The sequence below is a fragment of the Oncorhynchus gorbuscha genome, linkage group LG17 (assembly GCF_021184085.1).
Source record: "Oncorhynchus gorbuscha isolate QuinsamMale2020 ecotype Even-year linkage group LG17, OgorEven_v1.0, whole genome shotgun sequence".
In the NCBI taxonomy this organism is placed as follows: Eukaryota; Metazoa; Chordata; class Actinopteri; order Salmoniformes; family Salmonidae; genus Oncorhynchus; species Oncorhynchus gorbuscha.
In genome coordinates, this window is record NC_060189.1 from 37050314 (window position 1) to 37073144 (window position 22831).

General features: G+C 40.8%; 2 protein-coding genes across 3 annotated transcripts; both read right to left on the reverse strand.

The window, feature by feature from the left end:
• Nucleotides 1-602: 602 nt before the first annotated feature.
• Nucleotides 603-14463, reverse strand: ak7b (adenylate kinase 7b). Its single transcript, XM_046308350.1, has 18 exons — nucleotides 14209-14463; nucleotides 13787-13969; nucleotides 13549-13657; nucleotides 13272-13366; nucleotides 10161-10271; nucleotides 9960-10043; nucleotides 9286-9374; nucleotides 5328-5418; nucleotides 5143-5220; nucleotides 4811-4960; nucleotides 4433-4561; nucleotides 4093-4195; nucleotides 3853-3981; nucleotides 3572-3637; nucleotides 3110-3307; nucleotides 2617-2837; nucleotides 1822-1980; nucleotides 603-1441 (listed from the first exon to the last, which is right to left on the reverse strand). The coding sequence occupies exons 1-18, from the start codon at nucleotides 14461-14463 to the stop codon at nucleotides 1403-1405; spliced, it is 2289 nt and encodes a 762-aa protein (XP_046164306.1). The 3' UTR covers nucleotides 603-1402.
• galcb (galactosylceramidase b) lies at nucleotides 14414-22403 on the reverse strand. Of its 2 annotated transcripts, none has more exons than XM_046308351.1 (17): nucleotides 22184-22403; nucleotides 21973-22041; nucleotides 21775-21838; nucleotides 21482-21595; nucleotides 21209-21348; nucleotides 21043-21081; nucleotides 19239-19369; nucleotides 18887-19042; nucleotides 18081-18205; nucleotides 17672-17799; nucleotides 17112-17201; nucleotides 16934-17023; nucleotides 16515-16659; nucleotides 16213-16393; nucleotides 15823-15986; nucleotides 15487-15563; nucleotides 14414-15302 (listed from the first exon to the last, which is right to left on the reverse strand). In XM_046308351.1, exons 1-17 carry the CDS (start codon nucleotides 22322-22324, stop codon nucleotides 15159-15161), a joined length of 1998 nt encoding a protein of 665 aa, XP_046164307.1. In that variant the 5' UTR covers nucleotides 22325-22403; the 3' UTR covers nucleotides 14414-15158. The 2 variants fall into 2 exon arrangements, with proteins under 2 accessions (XP_046164307.1, XP_046164308.1); XM_046308352.1 differs by lacking the exon at nucleotides 19239-19369 and adding an exon at nucleotides 20518-20645.
• Between the last annotated feature and the right edge of the window lie 428 nt (nucleotides 22404-22831).

A 22831-nucleotide genomic window follows, 5' to 3' on the forward strand; every position in this document is an offset into this window, starting at 1 on the left:
TGGATGATATTGGACATGACACCATGTCTTTTGTGGCTTCCTCTTCTCTCCTAGTCTCCTCTCCAACAATTGCATGGATCAGAAAAGCTGAAAAGCAATATGCAATGTGGAGGTGGATGTCAACCACTATTTTCCCCTGTGAAGGTATCAGTTCAGATGACAAAAGGGAGACTAGAAGAAGGTAATGTAGCCTAACTGTCAAGAATCTGTATTACTTTCCCCCCCAAATAAAACCATTTCAACAACAAAGACAAGTACATCGTATTTAGTTTGAGGGGAAAATTCTGTAAAAGTCAAAGTAAAATGCATATTTTTACATCAAATCTGTGGTTTGATTTACGCCTACATATCAAAATGGAAAATATAAAAACACAGCTTGAAATTGTGTTGTGTTGTTGTGGCTCGCGCTACAATGTTCTCAAACAAAGTGATTTCCCAGTGTGGTGATTAAGCATGTACAATGAAATAATTTGGTGTTCCAGTACAGCTAATTATGTACACTTAGGGTAGTGGGTTCGTTCCCCTGGACCACCCATACGTAGAATGTATGCACACATGACTGTAAGATGGAAACATATATTATTATTATTATAATTATGTACACTTAGAGCGGCGAGTGGAAACATGAGAGAGTGACGCAATTAGCTGCCATTTTTAACATTTATCCTTTGAAATCACAAGCCAAATCAAAGTCATTATGACCCGACTGGGTCTACTTTTAAGTTACCAAGCGCACCCGAGTTCATTACGCAAATTAACATGTTAATTAGCTGTTGGCTTCAGTCAGGCTTTTTTTCTCCAGTTTTTGGGGCTTTTAAGTAATGGTCTGCAGAAAACAACACAAACAATGTTGTGTCAATAAAACAGGGCAGGGAATGACATAATTTACTAATCAAATTTATCAAAGTCACAGCATGAAATGGGGGGAGGGCCACCTAAAATGTTATGGCTGAAATATGTCTGCAACCAAACTCAAGAGGAGTTTTTATTTTGATTATATTTAGTGGGGATTCTTATACATTTACAGTATATTGTAGCTGTGTTATATTATTTCAACATTTCAACTTAGTGAGTTTACATCAAAAGTAATATTTAGACACTTTAAACGTGTGAACTGAAATTTTACTTTTGATGTAAACTCACTAAGTTGAAATGTTAGGAGTTGAACATCATGGCTTCATTGCATCTTTTACAATTGTGTTGTAATAATGTTATTGGGTAAATAATATAACACAGCTACAATATACTATAAATGTATAAGAATCCCCCCTAATTATAATCAAAATAAAAACTCTTGTGAGAAAAGGCTTTTACTAAATCACTTTTAAATATGATGTGAGTACAAATCTGCATTGTAGATGGTACTGATATGAGGTTATAAATCCTGAAGACAAGTCCCATTTCACTCAACTTGGGGGTTGCTCTTGAAGAGATATTCTGCCTGAAATACAAAACACGGAATACAACATTTGAATATGTTTTATAAAGTCCCATTTCATATTAAATATATGTAGTCGCTGTCGGATTAAAACCATGTAACTATTTTTGAAAACCTCAACTATATAGCATAGCTTGATATGGAAGAAATAGCCATATTTCAATACATCACTTTGATGTGAGGATGTCTTGGAAACTCTTTCCATATTATGTATGAGGATTTGTTCAACAAATAATGCTGTGTATGTGGTTGTTTTCACTACTAAACCTAGTTTAATGCACTACCTAGTTTAATGCACTAACTGTAATTCACTCTGGAAAAGACTATCTGCTAAATTACTGAAATATATCTTCTTTAAAAAAAATAATGTAATGTGGACTCACCAGGAAATCAACAGGGTCCTGAGGCCTAGTCTTGCAGCACTCGATGAGGCCCTGGGTGAGAGTGGGCATGACATTCTTCATCAGATAGTTTCTCAGGGGAACAGCCTGGACCTCCAGGAGATCATGCTCCTGCTTCTTCACCTCCTCCAGACACTTACTCTGGGACACATACAGAAACATTAAAGTGCAACTCCACCACTTTGTTACTATTGCCAGCACAATACCAGTGTCAACATATGTGGAAACGGCTTATTTCTACGTTTTGTAGAAACAAATATGACGCTAAAAAGTGCTACCCGATGATATCATCAAAAGTTGCAACATTTTAAAAACAGTGATTTTCAAACACTATGAGATTCATGGTGATATGGGGAGCAAGAAAAGACCCTCCCTTGGACGGAAACTTGTTGCAGGTTTTAAAAATTGCAGTTGATTTGATGTCATAGAGAAGCATTTTTTTAAAGACCTTTCTTTTTAATCTTTTGAACCACAGATCATAGAAACACGCTGTTTTTACAAATGTAGACACTGGTTTGGTGCTGGAGATGATGAATGTGAGGTTGAAAAGTGGCAGAATTGTCCATTAACATACAGTAAGAGGACTGCTACTAAAAACACCGTCACAGCGGCTGTATTGAATAAAAAATGTATGGCAATTATGAGAGATGTTCCCATAGGTGTGTTGAGATTGTTTTTTGTACCTACCCCTCATTCACTTCCTTCAAGAAAGCTACAGGTAAGAGGAAGAGAGTGGTTAAGTTCTAATCTCCCTTATACCCCGCCTCTTAAACTCACCCACTCCTCCCAGCGGGCTGCTCTCTGCTGGGCCTCCTCTGTCTCACGCCTCTCTGTGTCAGCCCTCTTCTGGGCCTCCGTTCTCAGCCGGCGGTCTGCGCTCCTCCTCTCCTCCTCCTCCAGCTCCTGGCTGGTGGGGCCGTAGTTCTTAGGCTTGCCCACTGACTTGATGATCCTCTCTGTCACCACCAGGTACTCCTGGTCGTCACTGCTGGTGATATCTGACACCGAAATAACACAAAATGACTAGTTTAGATACACTTGAGTAGGTAGTAGTTAGTCAAATCACACTGTACTGTACCTGAATTCATAGATGAATAGTAGAATATAATTAAATAGAAAAGTACTTTATAGCCCCAACAGAAATGGACAATATGGAGATATACTTATGACATAGTGGTATGCGTGGTACTAGTACAAGTGGTATGCCAGTGGTTCATTTCTATGGGTACACCGCCAAACTGTTCAAAAAGTTAGTTCCCTCAGTATTTACCAATGTGCTCCGGGTGAATATCTAGCTCTTCAAAGTAGTTGAGGACGGTCTCGTCCTCCACGTTGCTCTCCCGGAACCTGGCAAGGCGGCGCAGGAACTGCTCCTGGGAATAGGACGTTCCCTCCACCAGGCTCTCCGGGAGGTTCAGGACACGGTTCTTCAGGAATGCATCGGAGGAATCCAGGGAGAACACAAACTCTAGAACCGAGAGTACACAACATAATAAAACCACTATAATCTCCAGTGGGGAGACGCAATCTCTAACGCAATATTTTGGTTCTGGGGTTTTCCGAGATGAGAAAAGCACTGAAGTGTTCTGAAAGATCTCAAAAGACAGGGTCAGCTCTGTAACTACTTTGAAATAATGATGACCACTGTGTCTAGGAGTACTTGGCTTGGTATTCACGTTCATCGTGTAATGAACAAAAAGGCAAACATATGTGTTTTCCAGCTTGGACAGACCTGGAATTATCTTCTTGTTGAATGGAGGGATCTTTGACCTCATATCCTCTGGCTCATCATCATCAGCTAAACAAAAAATACAGATTTTGGTAAGTGAGCTGAAACTATAAATATGTGTCCCAAATATCACCCTATTCCCTATATAGTGCACTACTTTTGACTAGGGCCCATAGGGAATGCGTTTCTTGGTCAAAAGTAGTGCACTATATAGGGAATAAGGTGCTATTGGGCCGCCGCCATTGTAACATACTTCCAGTAGTGAGGATACATCTCTGTCTCACCATAGAACAGGTCCTTGGCCTGTTCATATGTCTTGGGAAAGCTGTCCAGGACAAAACCCTGGTTCCTGCACAGCTTTGACTTCAGCTTGTCTCTCATGATCCTGATCACATACTGGTCATCCAGTCGACCTTGGAGAATAAAACAGGATAGAACAGACAGAGAAAGCATGTATTGCACTGACTATATCATCTTGTTTTAGAAAAAGAATATGGTCAACAACAAATTGCATCATTCTGTACCTCCATTTTGATCCATGTTCTCCTTCAAAGTCTCCAGGAGTTCTGATGAGGTGGCAGAATCCTCTGCCTCAGTCTCTCCGTCCTCCATCCTAACGATAGACTCCTGGAATGAAGGAGAGTTAGCCTCTGCAGCATGGATCTCATTTAAAAGGCACACATTGGTATGGTGCACCTGGATCGTTAGGCTGCCTACCAAATGGCACCTTATTCCCTTTATAGTGCACTATTTTTGACCAGAGGCCTATGGGTTCTGGCCCAAAGTAGTACACACCATAAGGAACAGAGTACCATTTGGGATATAGCCCTGGTTTGTTAGTCTGTCTGCTGGATGGAAACTGACCAGGTGTGCAAGGGTCTCAGTGATAGTTTCCTTGAGTCTGATGTGGTGCAGTTTGTAGTGTTTACAGATCCTCTCTGCTACTGTGCTCTTTCCCACCGCTGGAGGGCCCATGATACACACTCGGATGGGCTAGGGAAAAGACCACATTTACTATACCAAGAGTAATTTACAGTACGTACCACATAACTTATTCAGTCAAACGCAATGTGGTTTTACATGAAATCATTTCAGCAACCCACACTCGGAATTTAGTCTGATCTAGTTGAAATATACACACCGTCATGCAACAATATACACCCGTTCAATACAAGAGTGTCTTTGTTCAATCTTAAATGATAGTATGGGCTGATAGCCTGCTACGGCTGCTGTCTAACTTACCAGCAGGCCCCTGGTTTGTTTGTATTCCTCCACAACACGGTCAATGTTGTCTATGAGACCAGACTCACACACCCAGTGGATGTTGAAGCTCTCTTTCAGGTAGACAGCCTCAATCCGAAGGTTGACAAACAGAGCATCAATGTCCATTTGCTGAGGAACAATAAAATAAAAGACCAGATTGAATGATTTTCTTCTTGAATAAATATAATGATGAACAGTAGACCATGGTAATAAAACTGCCATCTAAAAACTTGTATTTAGCTTAGATTCTATGTGAAGCATATTGTAACGTCTGAATTATGAATAAAGTTTGATTTGATCTTTGTACGTACTCTCAAATCCCGAGTGAGAAAAGCATCCTCTTTTGGCACTCTCTTGGTCTTTCCTGGCCCCACCACATCGGCTATTGTCTGGTGATGAAAAAATAAGAATTCAAATCATCCTTAAAGCACTTTTTTGGGATGATTGAACCTATAGAGTCGAATTCCCAATGATCAAACTTATTTGCTTGAACTACCTTTACAATGTCATCGATAGTAGTCTTGGAATCATCCACAGCGACTAAGTAATGTGGTTTTGGCTTGTGGTCAATTACATTCTGGATCACACTTCAGGAGAGAGAAACAAGTGTCCGATTAATAGATACTGTGCCTAGTGAAAGTCTACACATCCCTTGCACAGTCTTCACATTCTGCTGCCTTAAAATTACATCTAAAAAGGGATTCAATTGGATTTCCCCCCCCTACAGTCTACACAATCTACTCCATATTTTCCAAGAGAAAGAAAGTTATAGAACAGAAGAAAGTTAGTGCAACATATGTCCATTGTTTTTGTCAGAATTGCTTAAGCTCTGTAAATTTGGTTGAGAATAATTGACGGACAGCAATATTCAAACCTTGTCTCTGATTTGCAACCCAGGAACACTCAACACCTCTAGGAAAGCCATTCTGGTGTGTCTTTGGCATGAAAATGTATGTAATTGTCTCGTGGAAAAATAAAACTATATCCCAGGGATAAGTTTTCAGAAGACCAAAGTGGGTTTTCCTTTAACTTTTTACCTGGGCGTTTGCTCCTTTCACATTTATTTTAAACCTGACCAACTCCCCAACCCCTGCCGATAACAAGCATACTCATAACATGATGCTGCGACCACAATACTTGAAAATACCGAGGGTTTCACTCTGTGTTGTGTTCTATTGGATTTGACCCAAACCTGTAGTTTTTAATTCAGACCAAAAAGTGAATGTCTTTGCCTTGTTGTCTTGCAGTATTACTTAACTGCCTTGTTGCGGTTAAGAATGGATGATTTGGAGGGGATTTTTTTGGAACACAGGCTTCCTTCTTTTCAGTAATGTTGAGTGAATGCAATGTTGTTGATCCCTTTGTATTTTCAAGTATTGTCGTGGCAGCATTAGGCTGTGGTGGTCATGAAGTTTTGTCAGCCGGTGATTGTCATGCAAATAACTGCCGGTCTCACGGTTATTGATCGTTAATTAACATAAACACATTTAGCGTCTCCTGGCTTCCACGCATAGCATACAAGCCACTGATGCAGACATCTACATTTAAAGAAATCTGATAAATCAATTTAATATAGCCTATACCATCACAATAAATCCATTATTTATTTTAGACAGGTCTAAAGAAACATGATATGGAGAAAATGTAGTCTATTTCAGAAGAACAGAATAGCATACTCTGAGTTGTCCTTATGTTAGGTCCTGATCTGGCTATGCCAAATTGGCTACACTAGGTCATTTAGCAGACAAGATTTGCTCAGAATTCCGTGGCATTATTTGATTGTATGAAGAATACAATTGATCATAGTTGAATAAAATAGAAAGGATATTTTTTCCAAACAATGAGGGAGTGCCCACATGCGGCTATTTTGTGTTGAGTGGTTAACAAAGAAACAGGTCCTCCTATATGCTTAATTTAGTTATATGTGCAAATGTAGTTATGATACAAACATTGGGCTATATGTTCTGATTTTTAATACATTCTAAGGCTGCATTATGCGACTCTAATGATGATTTGAAAAAAGTTGCATGAAAGGCATGAGCTCTGCTTTGTTTATTGCATAGGCTGCACACACTTCATCAGTCTATCATTTACAATTTGACAAGGACTTGATAATGCCTTAAATTTCCCAGTGGTATCCTCTTTGTGTGGCTGTAATGCCCCCTAAAAAAATCTATGCCCTTTGTGGACATTGTGTCCTTGGGCTGAATATAATAATTATAATTCCCTTCTTCCGCATGCGTGCTCCGAAGCATTTCTCACTCACATGGCTCTCTCAGTTATCTCAATTCTTATTAGCCAATGCCCATCACATGATCGGGTCTTTCTCACAGGCTACAAGTGAAGACAAACACATCGGGGATGCAACTGCACGTCCTTATTGAATTCCGAGGCACATATTGAAGATGTTGGAAGAACTGTCTACATTTACTTTTCGTCAGTCAACAAGATGAGTAGGCTTAACGAACAGCAAAAGCACTAGCCTATGTCAATCCGCTGTCCCCCATAATATAAAAGTTTATCTTGGAGTAAATATTCCATACATAGTCTGGGACAGTTGTGGGACTCGATAAGACTCCAAATTAATACAACCACTAGCTTCAAAAAAACTTGTAAAAGCTTAGCTTAAAATGCTGACAAACTATTTGGCTAATTCTTCACATTATAAGCACAGCAATGCGACGCAACAGTAGGCTATAAGCGCAAATGTTCCAAAATGCAATCAATTAGTGGGAAAACATATCTTCTCAAAAGTGATTGCAAATGCGTTATGCATGTAATGCTCTTATTATAAAGGTGCATTTGTATTGTGAAAATGATCTTCCCCAAACTTGAAACTCACGAGCTGCATATTATATGCCAGTTAGGCTCTACACCCCTTGTAAAGTGGATTCATTTTCTTAATTCTGAAAGTTATTTGGCCACTTTAGTTGTGATACAAACCATATCAAAATATATAGGCCTATGGGCTAGGCAACATGAGGTGTGTGACTGTGATTTGAAAAAAGGCACAAAAAAAGACATGCACTGTTTCCTGCCTTACTGCACACAAGCTGGGCATCATTCACAAGATATAGGCTAATATTGTCACCCATCAGACTATTCTTGATTTCATCTAGTCTTTACATATACTAAATAATATATGTGAGAATTTGAATTTGATTTGGAATGGACCATTATCACGCACCTGTCTCAAAGCAGGAGCAATGGGAAAACAAATACACGTCATCTATGCACTTAAATATTGAATGGAGGACGCTTTTCCCCCGTGGTTCCTTTTCGTGCCTGTTGTAAAGAGAAGCAATGTGCTTAATATTAGGAAAGTTGAGAAATATAGTAGGCTTAAACTATAGAAAGCTGATGGCCATCAAAACTCTGCATAGTCTATAGAAATGTTGCCCAACATGAGCTTATGGGCTCTCAAGAAGTGTTTGATTCAATTTTGGATTATATTTGCATTGATGTAAAAAGTGATTAGAGGGACAATAGAGTGTTGAGTACCAGGCAGTTAGAAAGTTCGGTAGGTTACAAATGACATCATGTTACAGGTATGCTTGTCACCGTCAGGGACTGGGGAGTTTGTTAGGATCAAAATAAATATAAAAGGAGCGAAGCCCAGGTAAAAATTTAGCAGAAAACCCGCCTCAGTCTTCTGAAAACCCTGAGACAATTTCACACATTTTAATGCCAAAGACACACCACACCGGAATGCCTTTCCAAGAGTTGTTGAGTGCTCCTGAATGGTCCAGTCTCCATCCTGACTTAAATCTGCTTTAAAAAAATCAGAGACAAGGTTTGAATATTGCTGTCCATCAATGATTCCCAACCAAGTTTACTGAGCATGAGCAATTTTGACAAAAACAATGGATATACTGTATGTTGCCCTAAGAGTTGTGCAAGGTTGGTAGAATCTTATAAAACATTTTTTTTTACAGCTGTAATGACTGCCAAAGGTGCTTCCGCCAAGTATTAACTCTGGGGTGTGAAGACATACGCAATCAATACATTCAAATGTCTGTATTTCTTAGTAATTTGGGAAATGTTATATCATTTTTCTTTCACTTTGAAAATGTGGAGTAGGTTGTATTAATCAATTTATTTGATTGAACTAGGCAAGTCAGTTAAGAACAAATTATTATTTACAATAACGGCCTACCCCGGCCAAACTCGGACGACACTGGACCAATTGTGCGCCGCCCTATGGGACTCCCAATCACGGCCGGATGTGATACAGCCTGGAATCGAACCAGGGAGTGTAGTGACGCCTCTTGCACTGAGATGCAGTGTCTTAGACCGTATAAATCAATAGAGGGAGACACCTAATTTGAATCCCTTTTGAGATTTAATTTTATTAAAGCAGCAAAATGTGAAGACCATGCAAGGGGTGTGTAGGCTTTCACTAGTGACTGTACATAACAGAGCTTGTTTTGAAGGAAAATAAGAATAGGACTCACCCTGCAAGATCATTGATGTGAATAGTAGGAATGACATTGGTGCCTTCTCCGAAGATAGGGACTTTGGGCAAGTCTCCCAACCAAGATGTCTAATGAAAAAGGAACCACACAAGACAACATACATTCAATAATCCCTTATACAAATATACACTGAGTATACCAAATATGAGGAACACCCTCCCCCTTTCATCAGGGCATGGATGACTCTACAAGGTGTCGAAAGCATTCCACAGGGATGCTGGCCCATGTTGACTCCAATGCTTCCCACAGTTGTGTCAAGTTGGCTGGGTGTCCTTTGGGTGGTGGGCCAATCTTGATACACCAGAGGAAACTGTTGAGCGTGAAAAACCCAGCAGCGTTGCAGTTCTTGACATAAACCAGTGCACCTGGCACCTACTACCATACCCCGTTCAAAGGCACTTAAATCTTTTGTCTTGCCCATTCATCCACTGAAGGGCACACATACACAATCCATGTCTCAAGTGTCTCAATGCTTAAAAATAATTTTTTAACCTGTCTCCTCCCCTTCATCTACACTGATTGAGGTGGATTTAACAAGTGACATCAATAAGAGATCATAGCTTTCACCAGTCTATGTCATGGAAAGAGCAGGTGTTCTTCATGTTTTGTACACTCAGTGTAGGTAACAATAATCAATCAATGTTATGATCTACCTTGAAGAAGAAGTGGAAGACTTGCTCTCCCATTCCATACTGAACTCCTGAGGCCACTACGTATGTGGAGAGCAATGAACTTTTCTATAGCGAAAGAAAAACATTGGAATGAGCAGGTTGAAAATAATGTTGTGTTGGCACTGAACAGTAATGCCTAAACAATTTTAATAACACAAACTGACAAAGAATATGCAAATGAACCGTTTTGCCCATTTTGACCACAAGTTTTTCAACGTTGATATGCTCTTTGAAGTTGGGATGGGCTCTTCTTCTCCTGTAGTCTTCCTCAGTAAATGGAATCTCAGGGTCATCCTGAAAATGTAACAGCAAACATCATACATTCAAAAAAACTTCCAGTGAACAAGTCTGGGTTGAAACAGTTAAAGCTATTGATTACAAGTGATGCAATACTTTGTAAACACACGTGGATCAGTTTAGATCATGTAGCGAGTTCGGGGGTGGCTCTAACCAGGATTCGAACACAGGTCCAGCGACTGTCAACCCAACACCATAGCCGTTACGCTAAGAGATCGGAAACCTCTTGACAAGGTCATTAGGTGTTGGCTAGCCTGGGTACCAGTTTCTTTAGCTAACATTCAACTCCTTGCCACTCCTCATTGCCAAAAAGACTGGCCTTTCAGCAATCTCAACGTTCAATATGCAGCCAGATTTACGGCGCAGTTGCTGATTGGTAGTTGGAAACAACATTCATATTTTCCATGACAACGTTCTGGAACGTGCTTGGAGTGCGCACAAAGAGGAAGACACAAAAATCACATTTGTCCTTTCCTAAAAACATATTAAAAACCTAGGCTCACCTTCAAATCTTGGCTGTAGTCCATCAGAAAGTAGGCCTAGGCTACATTATAGCATAATGCTAAAATAATATTGCCTCAAATGAATTGACAAGGAAAGTTTGAAGGGGGAGAGAGACAACTAAATAGTATTACCAGAGACATTGGTTATGTAATTATTATCCACGTATGTGACTTACTCCAGAGGAAGATTAGCATGGGATTCATTTTTCAAAACTGCCCCACGTAATTCTTCATTTTTTTCATTCATTTGAGTATGACGGAAGCCTGGAGGTTTTTATTCTAGGTGTGAAGACATTTCAACATTATGTCTCGACGATAAAAGGCTACAATGATCACCCGTGTGCTTGGCTGCCGAACGTATAGGTGTCCCCATAGGTCAAATATTAAAATTGAGGAAATGTGATAGAAATTATTTTAGTGATCTACGTTAGACGTCCGTCCCAATGAAAAGGCTCCCCATCCTGCTGATGTGAGCTGATGGACAGTGCACTTGCACTGATGAGAAAGTAAAAAACCAGCTCACTGGGGAATGGGGATTCCCTGCTTTGCGATCTGTTGCCTACGTCAACAACCCAACAGCCGGGGTTTCATTAAATAAGCCTAGGCACAATACTTTTTTATTGCACATTTAATTCATGCGATGCTCAACTTCTATTCATTGGCACAAAGCTTGTGTCAGGACTTGCATAGCACAGGAGGGGGTGCCTAAATTCACTGTAGTAGGATTTGGTTAGGCCTAATATATAGGCTAGCATACGAATGGTGGATTAATAGCCCAGCCTATGAATCTCTGTCATGCCTGTTCCCCTTCTTGTGCAAATCAAATCAAACTGAATTTGTCACATGCGCCAAATACAAATGTAGACCTTACTTACAAGCCCTTAACCAACAGTGCAGTTCAAGAACAGTTAAGAAACTATTTACCAAACAAACAAAAGCAAAAAAAGTAACACAATAACATAAGAATAACGAGGCTATATACAAGGAATAACGAGGCTATATACGAGGATATATACATATTAGAGGTCATTTGTAGATGTAGGTAGGGGTGCATAGATAATGCATAGATAATAAACAGCGAGTAGCAGCAGTGTACAAAACAAATGGGGGGGGGGGGGGAAATCAATGTAATAGTCCGGTGGCCATTTTATTAATTGTTCTGCAGTCTTATAGCTTGGGGGTAGAAGCTGTTAAGGAGCCTTTTGGTCCTTGACTTGGCGCTCCGGTACCGCTTGCTGTGTGGTAACAGAGAAAACAGTCTATGGGTGACTGGAGTCTCTGACAATTTTATGGGCTTTCCTCTGACTCCGCCTATTATATAGGTCCTGGATTGCAAGAAGCTTGGCCTCAGTGGTAAACTGGGCTGTACGCACTACCCTCTGTAGAGCCTTACGGCCAGATGCCGAGCAGTTGCAATACCAGGCAGTGATGCAACCGCTCAGGATGCTCTCGATGGTGCAGCTGTAGAACTTTCTGTCTCCTCAGGGGGAAAGGTTTTATTGTGCCCTCTTCACGACTGTCTTGATGTGTTTGGACCATGATAGATCGTTGGTGATGAGGACAGCAAGGAACTTGAAACTCTCGCTCAGCTCCACTACAGCACCGTCAATGTTAATGGGGGCCTGTTCGGCCTCCCTTTTCCTGTAGTCCACGATCAGCTCCTTTGTCTTGCTCACATTGAGGGAGAGGTTGTTGTCCTGGCACCACACTGCCAGTTCTCTGACCACCAGATAGGCTGTCCCATCCTTGTCATCCTCATCCACTGTTGTATCGTCAACAAACTTAATGATGGTGCTGGAGTCGTGTTTGGCCACGCAGTCTTGGGTGAACAGAAAGTACAGGAGGGGACTAAGTACACACCCCTGAGGGGCCCAAGGGTTGAGGATCAGCGTGGCAGACATGTTGTTGCCTACATCTCCGCTGGCATCTCCACTGGCCTCTCTCTCTTCCATCCTCTGTATTCCTCTTATAGCTCTTGAACCAGTAGCCTAGCCCAATGCATGTCCCAAACATAGTAGTTTGGATATTAAGTTAATACGTTTTGAGCAATATTTTATTATTGAGGAAAGAAGCACCTTGTCTTGCTTGCTGGATATAAAATAGGCTCAGTATTCAGAATGAATTGCTGGGAAATCCTCTGCTTTCCCCGCGTCCAGTGTTTATGTTTACAATGAAATGCCCAATGCTAGAATGTTTCCAATCAAATCTATGATTTAAGTTAGAACTTTTTCCTATTTTGTTTCCTGTCTAATTATCATTAACATTGGCATTGAATGATAGCTGTGAGGGTTATTGAATCAGAATCAAATCCTCTGATTTCCTCAAGCTCATCAATGATAGAATGTTAATATTTGAAGATTGCCAAAAGGACAGTCTCTTTGGAAATGACAAGGAGTGGCAAGGAGTGGAATGTTAGCTAAAGAGACTGGTACTTAGGCTAGGTGTTGGCATAAGGTCGCTACAGTAAAGCGGAAGTGAATCCTGACCCACTCACCGCATCGACAGGCTTGCTGAGAGCCCAGGTCATTACAGTTGATATGAGGATGAACATCTTTGGCTGACTGAACCTGGCCATCTCAGCATGAAGGGCTGGTGAAAGAACAGTGAACTGTGATGTAGGCATTGATTTCTAGGGTCATGCAATGCAAACATTTCAATTGAATCAATGGTGTGTTATGAATGTTTTATAATTCCCAGACCAACACAGAGAGATAGTGTTGTGTGTGTGCGTTTGTGTTAACAGAGTCAATGAGAGACAAACAGTAGCCTACCTGAGATTGCCCAAGAGGCCTCCTCCATCTGGTCAGCATCCTCAGTGATGTTGTAAATTATGATATCACACTCAATCAGGCACTCCAGGAGTTCTTCCCTTTTCAGTTGCTGAAATCATTCAAACACATAGCATAGGACTTGTTTAGGTAACACTTAACGTACGTTCCCTTCTTTGATAAGATGCAGACTGAGCATGTGGAAATGAAATTTTGCTACACATAGGCTAATGTTACTCACAAAATATTCATCCAACACATAACTTGGTCTTCTTTCGTTTTTGTTTGCAATAGTTCCGACAATTTGAAAGGTTCCGTCTTTGACTTTTGGATGATCATCTTTTGATAGCCTCTCTTCCCCTTCCTCCACCTCTGGCTCGTCAGTTTCCACCAGGGACGCCCCCACTACACAGGCAGACAAGAACTGCACAGAGCATAGAGACATTTTAAGCAGGTATGGTTCTGGTCAAGCCAGTCTAACCCATTGGTGTAGCAACTTTATTTTAGATAGCATACAACCCGACACATATTTGATTGGATAGCAACGGTGAAGCACACAGCTAGGCTAACGTTAGCTGGCTAGCAATGGATGAGACACACTGTTTAGTTCCGAGTCGCAGCTTAATTTTTATTTAGACAAATGTCAGTTTTAGATAGCCCAACCTTTGCGATACATTTCGAGACATAGGAGTCAACGTTGTTGATAAAAATACGCTTGGTGTGATGAATAATCTTCTCAACTTCTTCCTCAGCCATCCTGCGCTCAGATGTTGACTGGGCGTCTCTCCCGTTACTTAGCAACCACCGTTCAAGTGGTATCGTTTGCCCAATGTTTGACAAACTTAACAAATATGCACAAAAAAAAGAGTCAGTTTCAAAATATGCCATCTCTTTATTGTAAAGAGTATTAATTGTCATACTTCCTTAAAAATCGATATTAACAGTCATTAGGCAATGATTATTTTATCAGTGGAAAGACAAAACAAAAGCTTAACAGAAAATTCAATCACAGTAATTCTCAGATCCAAACTGTTGAGTAATTTCAGCATATTTCTGGGGAAATACTAGGCATTCAACAATATTTAAAGCTAAGGCTTGCACTTAAGATGGTGGATAAATGAAGAGGTCTTACTAACAGGTAGCCTAGCAGTTAAAAATCGTTGGGCCAAGTAACAGAAAGGGTCATTGGTATGAACCCCCAGAGCAGACTAGGTGAAAAGTCTGGATAACACTCTGCTAAATTGTGCAACTATTACTCAGGCAGTTGACAAAAAAATAAATAATAATTTGGTCACAGTTCTGGACTAAGGGGTGGCTATCCCATAGAAACCAATGCAATAGCAACTGGGTCTGGTCTACTTAGTTCATTGAATGCCAGTGAGATATCTCACTTCCTCTTCCGTCTCTGCTTGCGCACACACAATAACAATAGAAAGTATGGATATTTGTGAGTGAAATGGCACTGAATCCAAATTAATCCCTTTAAAAAATATGTGAAAAAAAAGCCACCATTCTCATTTTACACAGTCACATTTAAGGGCTCAGAGGCATAATTGTGCCAATAAATTAATTAATGACCAAGGTTTATTCACCACAAACACACAGAAAAATTCTCATTTGACTTCCACAGCAAAGTTGTCAAACTGTGCCAGTTCAAATGAGTGTGTTCCTATGGCAGCCCAGCCATTCTTTGGTCCCAATACCACAGCATCCTTCCATAGTGGATATCCATTCAGCAACCCTGTGGCATACTCCCCCTGAAAAAAAACAAATGATTTAGTATAGCTAATGTGCCCATAGTCAGACAATATGTCACCCTCCAAAAGGTCTGAAAGTCATTTAAATGAAAAACAAAATTGAGAGACACATTTTGATGATGAACATGAGGTTTCTCTGGAAATATTTGGTGTACCGTTTCAGAGATTGAAGTTGTAAACATACCTCGACTGTAAGGGTTAACGTGTGCCAGCCATACGCCCTCGTTCCAGACAGACCCTCTGCCAGTACAGTCTTGCCAACTATGGAGTAAGACTTGGCATATTGATTTCTCACCACCTTGTGCTTTACAATGATACATAATTTACTGATAAGGAATGTTTAAAACTCAGGTATAAACATTATGGCGCCGTTTCCCCAGACAAGGACTAGTCACGGACTAAACAGTGACAGTCAAAAGGAGATTATCCTTTGACCATGGTTTTCAGTCCTGGACGAGGCTTAAACTGTGTGGGGGAAACTAGCCTTTTTAACGTGTATGTCTATGATTGAAATACCGACCTAGGTCATTGGTGACTTTGTAGGAGCCATCTGCAAACACCCAGAAGAAGACTCCCTTGGTGCTGCGGACAGACTGGCCTCCTTTGTCTACTCTGGCTGCGATGAACACTCCTCCAGTCTTCACAGTCTCCATGAAGACATCACACATCACTGTCAGGTTCTGCCTGGAAAACATACAGTATGCAACATTACAAAAACACACAGTAAAATGCCCACTTTCTTGAACTGAACCGTTTTCCTTACCAGGGTAATATTACTATCATCGTGGATTTGAGCAGAGGATCTAAGGCCTATTGCTGAAACTACTGTACATACACAATACATTACAAAGTGCACACTTCGACCCTCGAGGATAAGGGTTGGCATCGGCCCTGACCCCTGCCCTTTCACCATTTATAGTCTCCAATGACGCTGATGGTCTGGTCAGCATCTGTTGCCCAGGTAACAGGCATTTGTGTGACCACCTGGCGCAAAGTGAAGACATGAGGACCAGGGTCAGTCAGGTTAATGTAATACTCAAACACCCCCGTCTGGTCAGCAAAGTATGGGGCCTCAGAGAAGGAAGGGTTGGCTGCAGAGAGAGTAAAAAAGAGAAAGGCAGCGAGCGAGACAAAAGCATTTAATTAATTTATGGATCATTTGCAGATTGTTTTTGGCAGATAGTGACACTTCTAGCTTGAAAATGCACTTACCAACATTAAAGTCATCAAAGTAGAGTTTAGGGAATGGGCCAGAGGCAGGTGGATCAGGGTATGTCCCTTTCTGCCCAGTGGATATGGTGGTTAAAGTGTAAACCTCATCAACATCCAGGCTCAAGGTGAACGAACCATCATAAATCTACCAGAGAGGGAGGGAGAATGAAACTCATGACAATGTAGTCAATAAAAAAAATGCCCACATCAAAACATCTTCAACCTAAAAATCACAAAACCGCTCATAAAAGTTAGTGAGTAGATGTGAAATGTCACAGGGAGTAATATCACTTTGTACAACACTCACTCTAAAAACAAGATCCAAAGACATGATATCTGACAGGATGACACTTGTCATAATCTTTTAGAGGCTGGCGTGCCCTATTGCAGAGCTATTTCTGTCAGAGGAGTACGTTTACCTTTAAGGGGCTCAATTTCTTGAAGAAGAACGGCTTTTTAGTCTTGAAGTCAAACTTTGACTGCCACACCTGTAGTTCCTTGATCGAAGCCTAGGACAGAGAAACACGTACTCAGACAAAGTAGCCTCTCAATCATTAAGTGGGCAGAAAAGTCCCAGGGGATCGCGACAGTACTCACAAAAGATCCCTTGAGTTGGAATGTTACATTCTGGGCTGTGACATTGAAGGGCAGGAGTGGAGGTCTGATGCACACAGAATGATCATGAGTCTGAACAGAAGACAAATAAATTTATAAATTAAGGTGATAGCCCAGTAGTCAGATATCTTTGTGTTTATGGGATAAGAAATAGTAAAGTTGCCTGAAGCGCAAACCACTCTGGCTACACCATCCTTGCATCAGCAGAAAGCTAAGTAGAAGTGAGCTGCTAGCTCACGAGACTTCCTTTTGCTTTTCTAAAGCTTAGATTGTAGGCTCCAGAGAGCAGAGCTTAAATTTGAAAGAGAAAGTCAACAATGTCCTCTTCAGGTTTCCATTCCAGTCAAAAACAGAATTAAAAGTTAAGTTTCAGAGATTTTAAAAAAGTGCTTTACTATAATTGTTTATTCAAAATTAGAAAAGTGTTCATAGCACAGTGTACAATCAACAATAGGATTAAGCCTTTTACTCAGATTATACATCATTACTCAGAATAAAGATCCTGGTTAACAGGCATAATGTATAGGAAGATAAATACTGACCATGGTTTCTATTACAACAGTGAGGTTTCCTTTACTGTCTGTCAGGGCAACATAACTTCCCCCATGTACCAGATGCCCAACGGTTTGCAGATAAGTCCACCCTGGCTGGCTAAACTGGGTGGTGTGGGCTAGGAGATAAAATTACCTCATGTAAATCAATGAAATTAGTCCTTTTCACATACTTGTCTAAAACATGTTGGTGAGTTTTGTACTGTAGCAGAATACGGCCGCCAATGTCACCACATCACATGTGAGCTGGCGATACTTTTGGGGAAGCAATAACCACTCAAAACAGTGACACGGTAAGCAAACATTATTGTGCTAATCTGTAGCTAGTATGCAAGTTAACCGTACCAATAATGAAACAATAATGTTAGGGTGAACTATCCATTTAAGTCCTGTGGGTTACCAGTTATCCAGATGGGTGATTCCACCACATAGTTCCCAGTCCAGGGCTCCTCTGCGGTCATTAGGCCATCTCTCCCAAAGGGAAGGTCCTCATAGTAACTGGCTACCAGGTTCCAGGATATGGTGCTGAAACAATAACAAAACAGATATTTCACTGACCACTCTTTTACAAAAAAAGGACAACAGGTAACCCTTTTAATGGCTGACAACCTTTAACCAGGGTCCATAGGTTCGGGTCAGAATTTTTAATTGAACCTTTAACTAGGCAAGTCAGTTAAGAACAAATTATTATTGACAATGACGGACTACGCCGGCCAAATCCGGATGACGATGGGCCAATTGTGATACAGCCTGGATTCTAACCAGGGTGGCTGTAGTGACGCCTCAAGCACGGAGAAGCCGTGCCTTAGACCGCTGCACCACTCGGGAGCAATGTAGGGAACAGGGTGCCATTTGGGACGCAGCCCATACCTACCATTATATGAGTGAGGGTTGCACGTTTTGGACACTGATTCTTATAGCTGCACCTTGTCTCAGGTTACCAACTGGAAGTCACCTGCCCAATGGGGCAACCTTAGAGCCCAACAGATCAGTTCCCTTACCCCGGGCATTAGGGGAATCCTTTAAGGTCAATCTGTGTTGATCATAGCACTAACCTCTCACCCTTCCAATACTACAGGTGATTTTAGTAGTCTTGTTTAAAATCAGCCCAATCCCACAAACTCACATTCTGTTGTGAAATTAAAAGTGAGCACAGGAGTCAATGATTTTAGTAGAAATCAGTAACTACGACAGTTAGCTACATACGCAGTCATGAGTCCGTTGACATAGTTCTGGTTGAGGATCCGGGCCCAGCAGCCTCCTCCCACCTCGTCGTTAAAGGTGCTGTAGTCTTCAGACGACCATAGCTTCTTCTGGGTCTTCAGGGCCTCCATCACTGTGGTGGTACCTGGGTAGTGGGCCCTGTCAGGTCACACAAATGGAATTATAAAAAAGTGATGAGCACAAAGGCACACTTAAAAGAATAAGCTAAATCAACACTGTGCGTGCAAGCGGTAGTTCTGAGGAATAACTTCCTAAATAGATGGGAGAAGCGCATGCAGTAAATTGAACAGAGGTGGTCTCTTGTAACACAGAAACAAAATAGAAACTCTCCTACCCTATCACGTCTACTGCGTCGGCCAGCTCTTGATCGACACACAATGAATAGGTTATGGGCTGCCAAAGGTTATCACTGGCTATGATTCTGACCCTCTCCAAACCACTCTTATCCAGAGTGTACCGCAGCAGCTAACCAGTGACAGTCAGAAAGAGAGGCGAGTGAAAAGGTGATCCTGTATTGAAGAACCATTCAGGACAATTGACTACATTGCCCTTTTACATGTGCAAATGTCAAGCAATAAACGTAGCTTACATACGAGTGTGCACATTCTCTATTAGTATGGGATCAACTCCTGATATTGCTGTGGTTTGAGACTGTCATGAATATATGCACTAAATAAGATTATTCAGATATGCAGAAGAATAATGAAGAATTTATTTGAATTGGTACTAGTCTACTGAAATTCACTTAGTGTTACTTCGGGATTATGGCAATGAAGCCCTTTATCTTCTTCCCCAGAGTCAGATGAAATCATGGATAACATTTGCATGTCTCTGCATCCAGTATGAAGGAAGTTAAAGATAATTTTGCGAGCCAATGCTAACTAGTGTTAGCGCAATGACTGGAAGTCTATGGTATGTACTAGTACTTACCATAGACCAGTCATCAGGCTAACGCTAGTTAGCAACTTCCTTCAAACTGCACGCAGAGATATAAAAATAGCATCCACGAGTTAATCTGACTCTAGGGAAGTAATCCTGAAGTACCACTTCAAACTAAATTTAAATTGATCAGGAGTTGACTAATTGTGCTTCTGACCACTCAGGCATTTAAAAAAAAAGCCACCAACATTCAGCTTTGTCTGACGTCAACAACAGCGCAATCAAAGTTATGAAAGGTGGCACGCAGACTTCCTTATTGCTTGCCAAGGTTTCTAGAATCGTAGAGTGGCAAAACTCGTGACGGAAGCAAACATACCAGATCCGGGGAACTGAAAGGCGAGACACACCCATGGAGAACCAATACTCTATTACAGTTAACCTCTGTGTGTTCAGTTCCTCATTCACCTTGACCGGCATCTGGGTTTAATGATAGCACATTCTTTAACTTAATACTTTAGTGCAAAAGCATCTGAGAGCATGTTTGTTTAGCATGATCATTGCATTTCTAGACCCACAGAATGCTATTGACTACACCTGTGACATTAGTCAGCTTCACGTGACAAATACCATACCATGCCATGGAGGAAACTGAGTGATTTGCTTTGAGCCAGAGTTGCAAAGGCTGTTTTGTGCCATTTCAGCGCAAGCTGTGGTCCATGTTGTCCCTTACTTACCCTACTACCTCAACAGCGTCGTTGAGGTACGGGTCTACACCCATGGCATTGGAAACATCCCAGTTGCCGTCTGCTGCGATGATGCCCACACCGGTTAGGCCAACTTTATCCAATGTGTCTCGGAGCACCTTAGTAACAAATGATATGCTCTCAGATGCAAACAGCTGATCTTGATCAGATTTTGATTAACAATTTGTCTCTCTCTGCCAATAGCCCTAAATCACAGGAGGCTGCTGAGGTGAGGACAGTTCAGAATAATAACTTGAATGGAGTCACTGGAATGTATCAACCACATGGAAACCATGTGTTAAATACCAGTCCTTTGTTACCATTCCATTCATTACGATGAGCTCATCCTCCCCAATTAAGGTGCCACTGGCCACCGGTAATAGAAATTAACTAATGGCTGCAACAGTAAAACCAAAATGTTGGTGGCAGTTTTTTTGTCATCTTTTTCTTCTAAGACATTTCACAATGTGTAATGGTAATGGCTGGACAAATATGAACAGAAAACATAACACCAACCTTGATGTACTTGCTGTCGAAGTTCCGTTCATTCCAAATCTATATAGTTATAAAACATCAACATGATAACTGTAAAACAGGTGGGTAGAATAAGTGTAAACATCATGTTAGTATCCACTTAAAATATTCTCAATACACAACGCACAAAATTGAATTGAATACACACCCCAACATAATCAATATTCAGGTCATGGTACTGTTCGGCTCCTAAAATCCACGACACCACATAGGATGCAGTTATATCAGGGAAGTCATACGGCCAGTTCTTCCCATGTCCAACCCAACCCGGGAAGGCCCATGGCAAGCCTGCAGTTACAAAAGGAAACATGAAAAGAGATTATTGTTAGAGAGACCCCACCGTACACAGATATTTCCAACTGGTCTTGAGTTCTAGTTTGATACAGGGCAATGAAAGGGTCTACTGCTCCTTCAGCCTCACCTATGAGAGTGATGTTGGGGTTCCTCTTCTTGGCTTCTCTCATCAGCCACCATTCATAACCTCGGAAGAAGTTCTCATCATTTTCATAGTGCATGTGAGAGGGTTCCGTTCCATCTAGGTGAAAAAAACAGAATTTACATGTAGTCTTCAGCTAACATTACATTCGTAACTCAAAGCCACACTCTGCCTGTGTCATCTTTGATATACACAAAGAATGCTTCCCAAATGGCACCCTAATCCCAAAATAGTCCTGGTCAAAGTAGTGCACCATAAAAGTACATTTCAAAGTTTACCTGTAGTTTGGGCATCACCTCCAATCTCCACTTTCAGGATTTGTAGAGAAGCCCCAAAGTTTGGCTACAGACAGAAAATAAAAGTTACATACTGTTATGGATCTCACACCAAAATAAGATTACTGGCTGGCTACCTTGCATGAAATGAGATTAGGAATTCAGACCTAACATAAAAATGTATACGGATGTAGCAGCTACCTTGAAGAGGTAGTCCAATATCTGGCTGCGGTAGGGTTCTGCATAATTGACAAGTAGACGAGATGTTGCCTAAAACGAACAGGGAAAGGTGGCAGAAAAGTGACAAAACGATTTAGATTACAACGCACTCGTTTCACTGATTAGTTCACAGTACAGTCGAATCAGGAAGTAGCTACTAGCTTGGTATTAGCAGCTAGGATAAGTTACTTACCCCTCCACCACTCAAACCGCCAATGCCGTCAAACGTTCTTCCTAATCCAATTTTATCATCCAAAACGTAGCTCTCGGCAATACAGAGATCAAAACACAAACTAAAACACAAGGCGATAGCGAAAGATAATTTATAAATCATGCTGACCAATGTTTCCAAAAAGTCTGACAGCACTGTTATTAACGCTGCAAACTCAGGCGTTATTATAATAACCACGCCCCTGCTCAGATCATGTGACAGTCACGAGTTACATGATTTCGAATTGCTATATTTTCTTACAACCCCCCCTTTTTATCTGTGTTTATATATATATATATATAAATATATAATATTACTTGCTTCAGGTCAACATCATAAACAAATTGTACATAGTATGTACATACATTTGAATTCCAAAAAGAAACCAAGGTAACATAAAATATAACATAACCAGTAAACACCAAAACAAGAACATAGAAAAAAATATATCATACATTCTCTTTCTTAGTTTTTCATTACTTTAATATTTTAATACTTTAATATTTTTTAAATTAATTTCATTACCATTATAATTCTTTATTTTCTTTACATAGCATTAATACATTGACTGTCGCTAAATGTGTGGATGTAGTGTGTAATATACCCCTACCAAAGTATAGAGGCCTATAG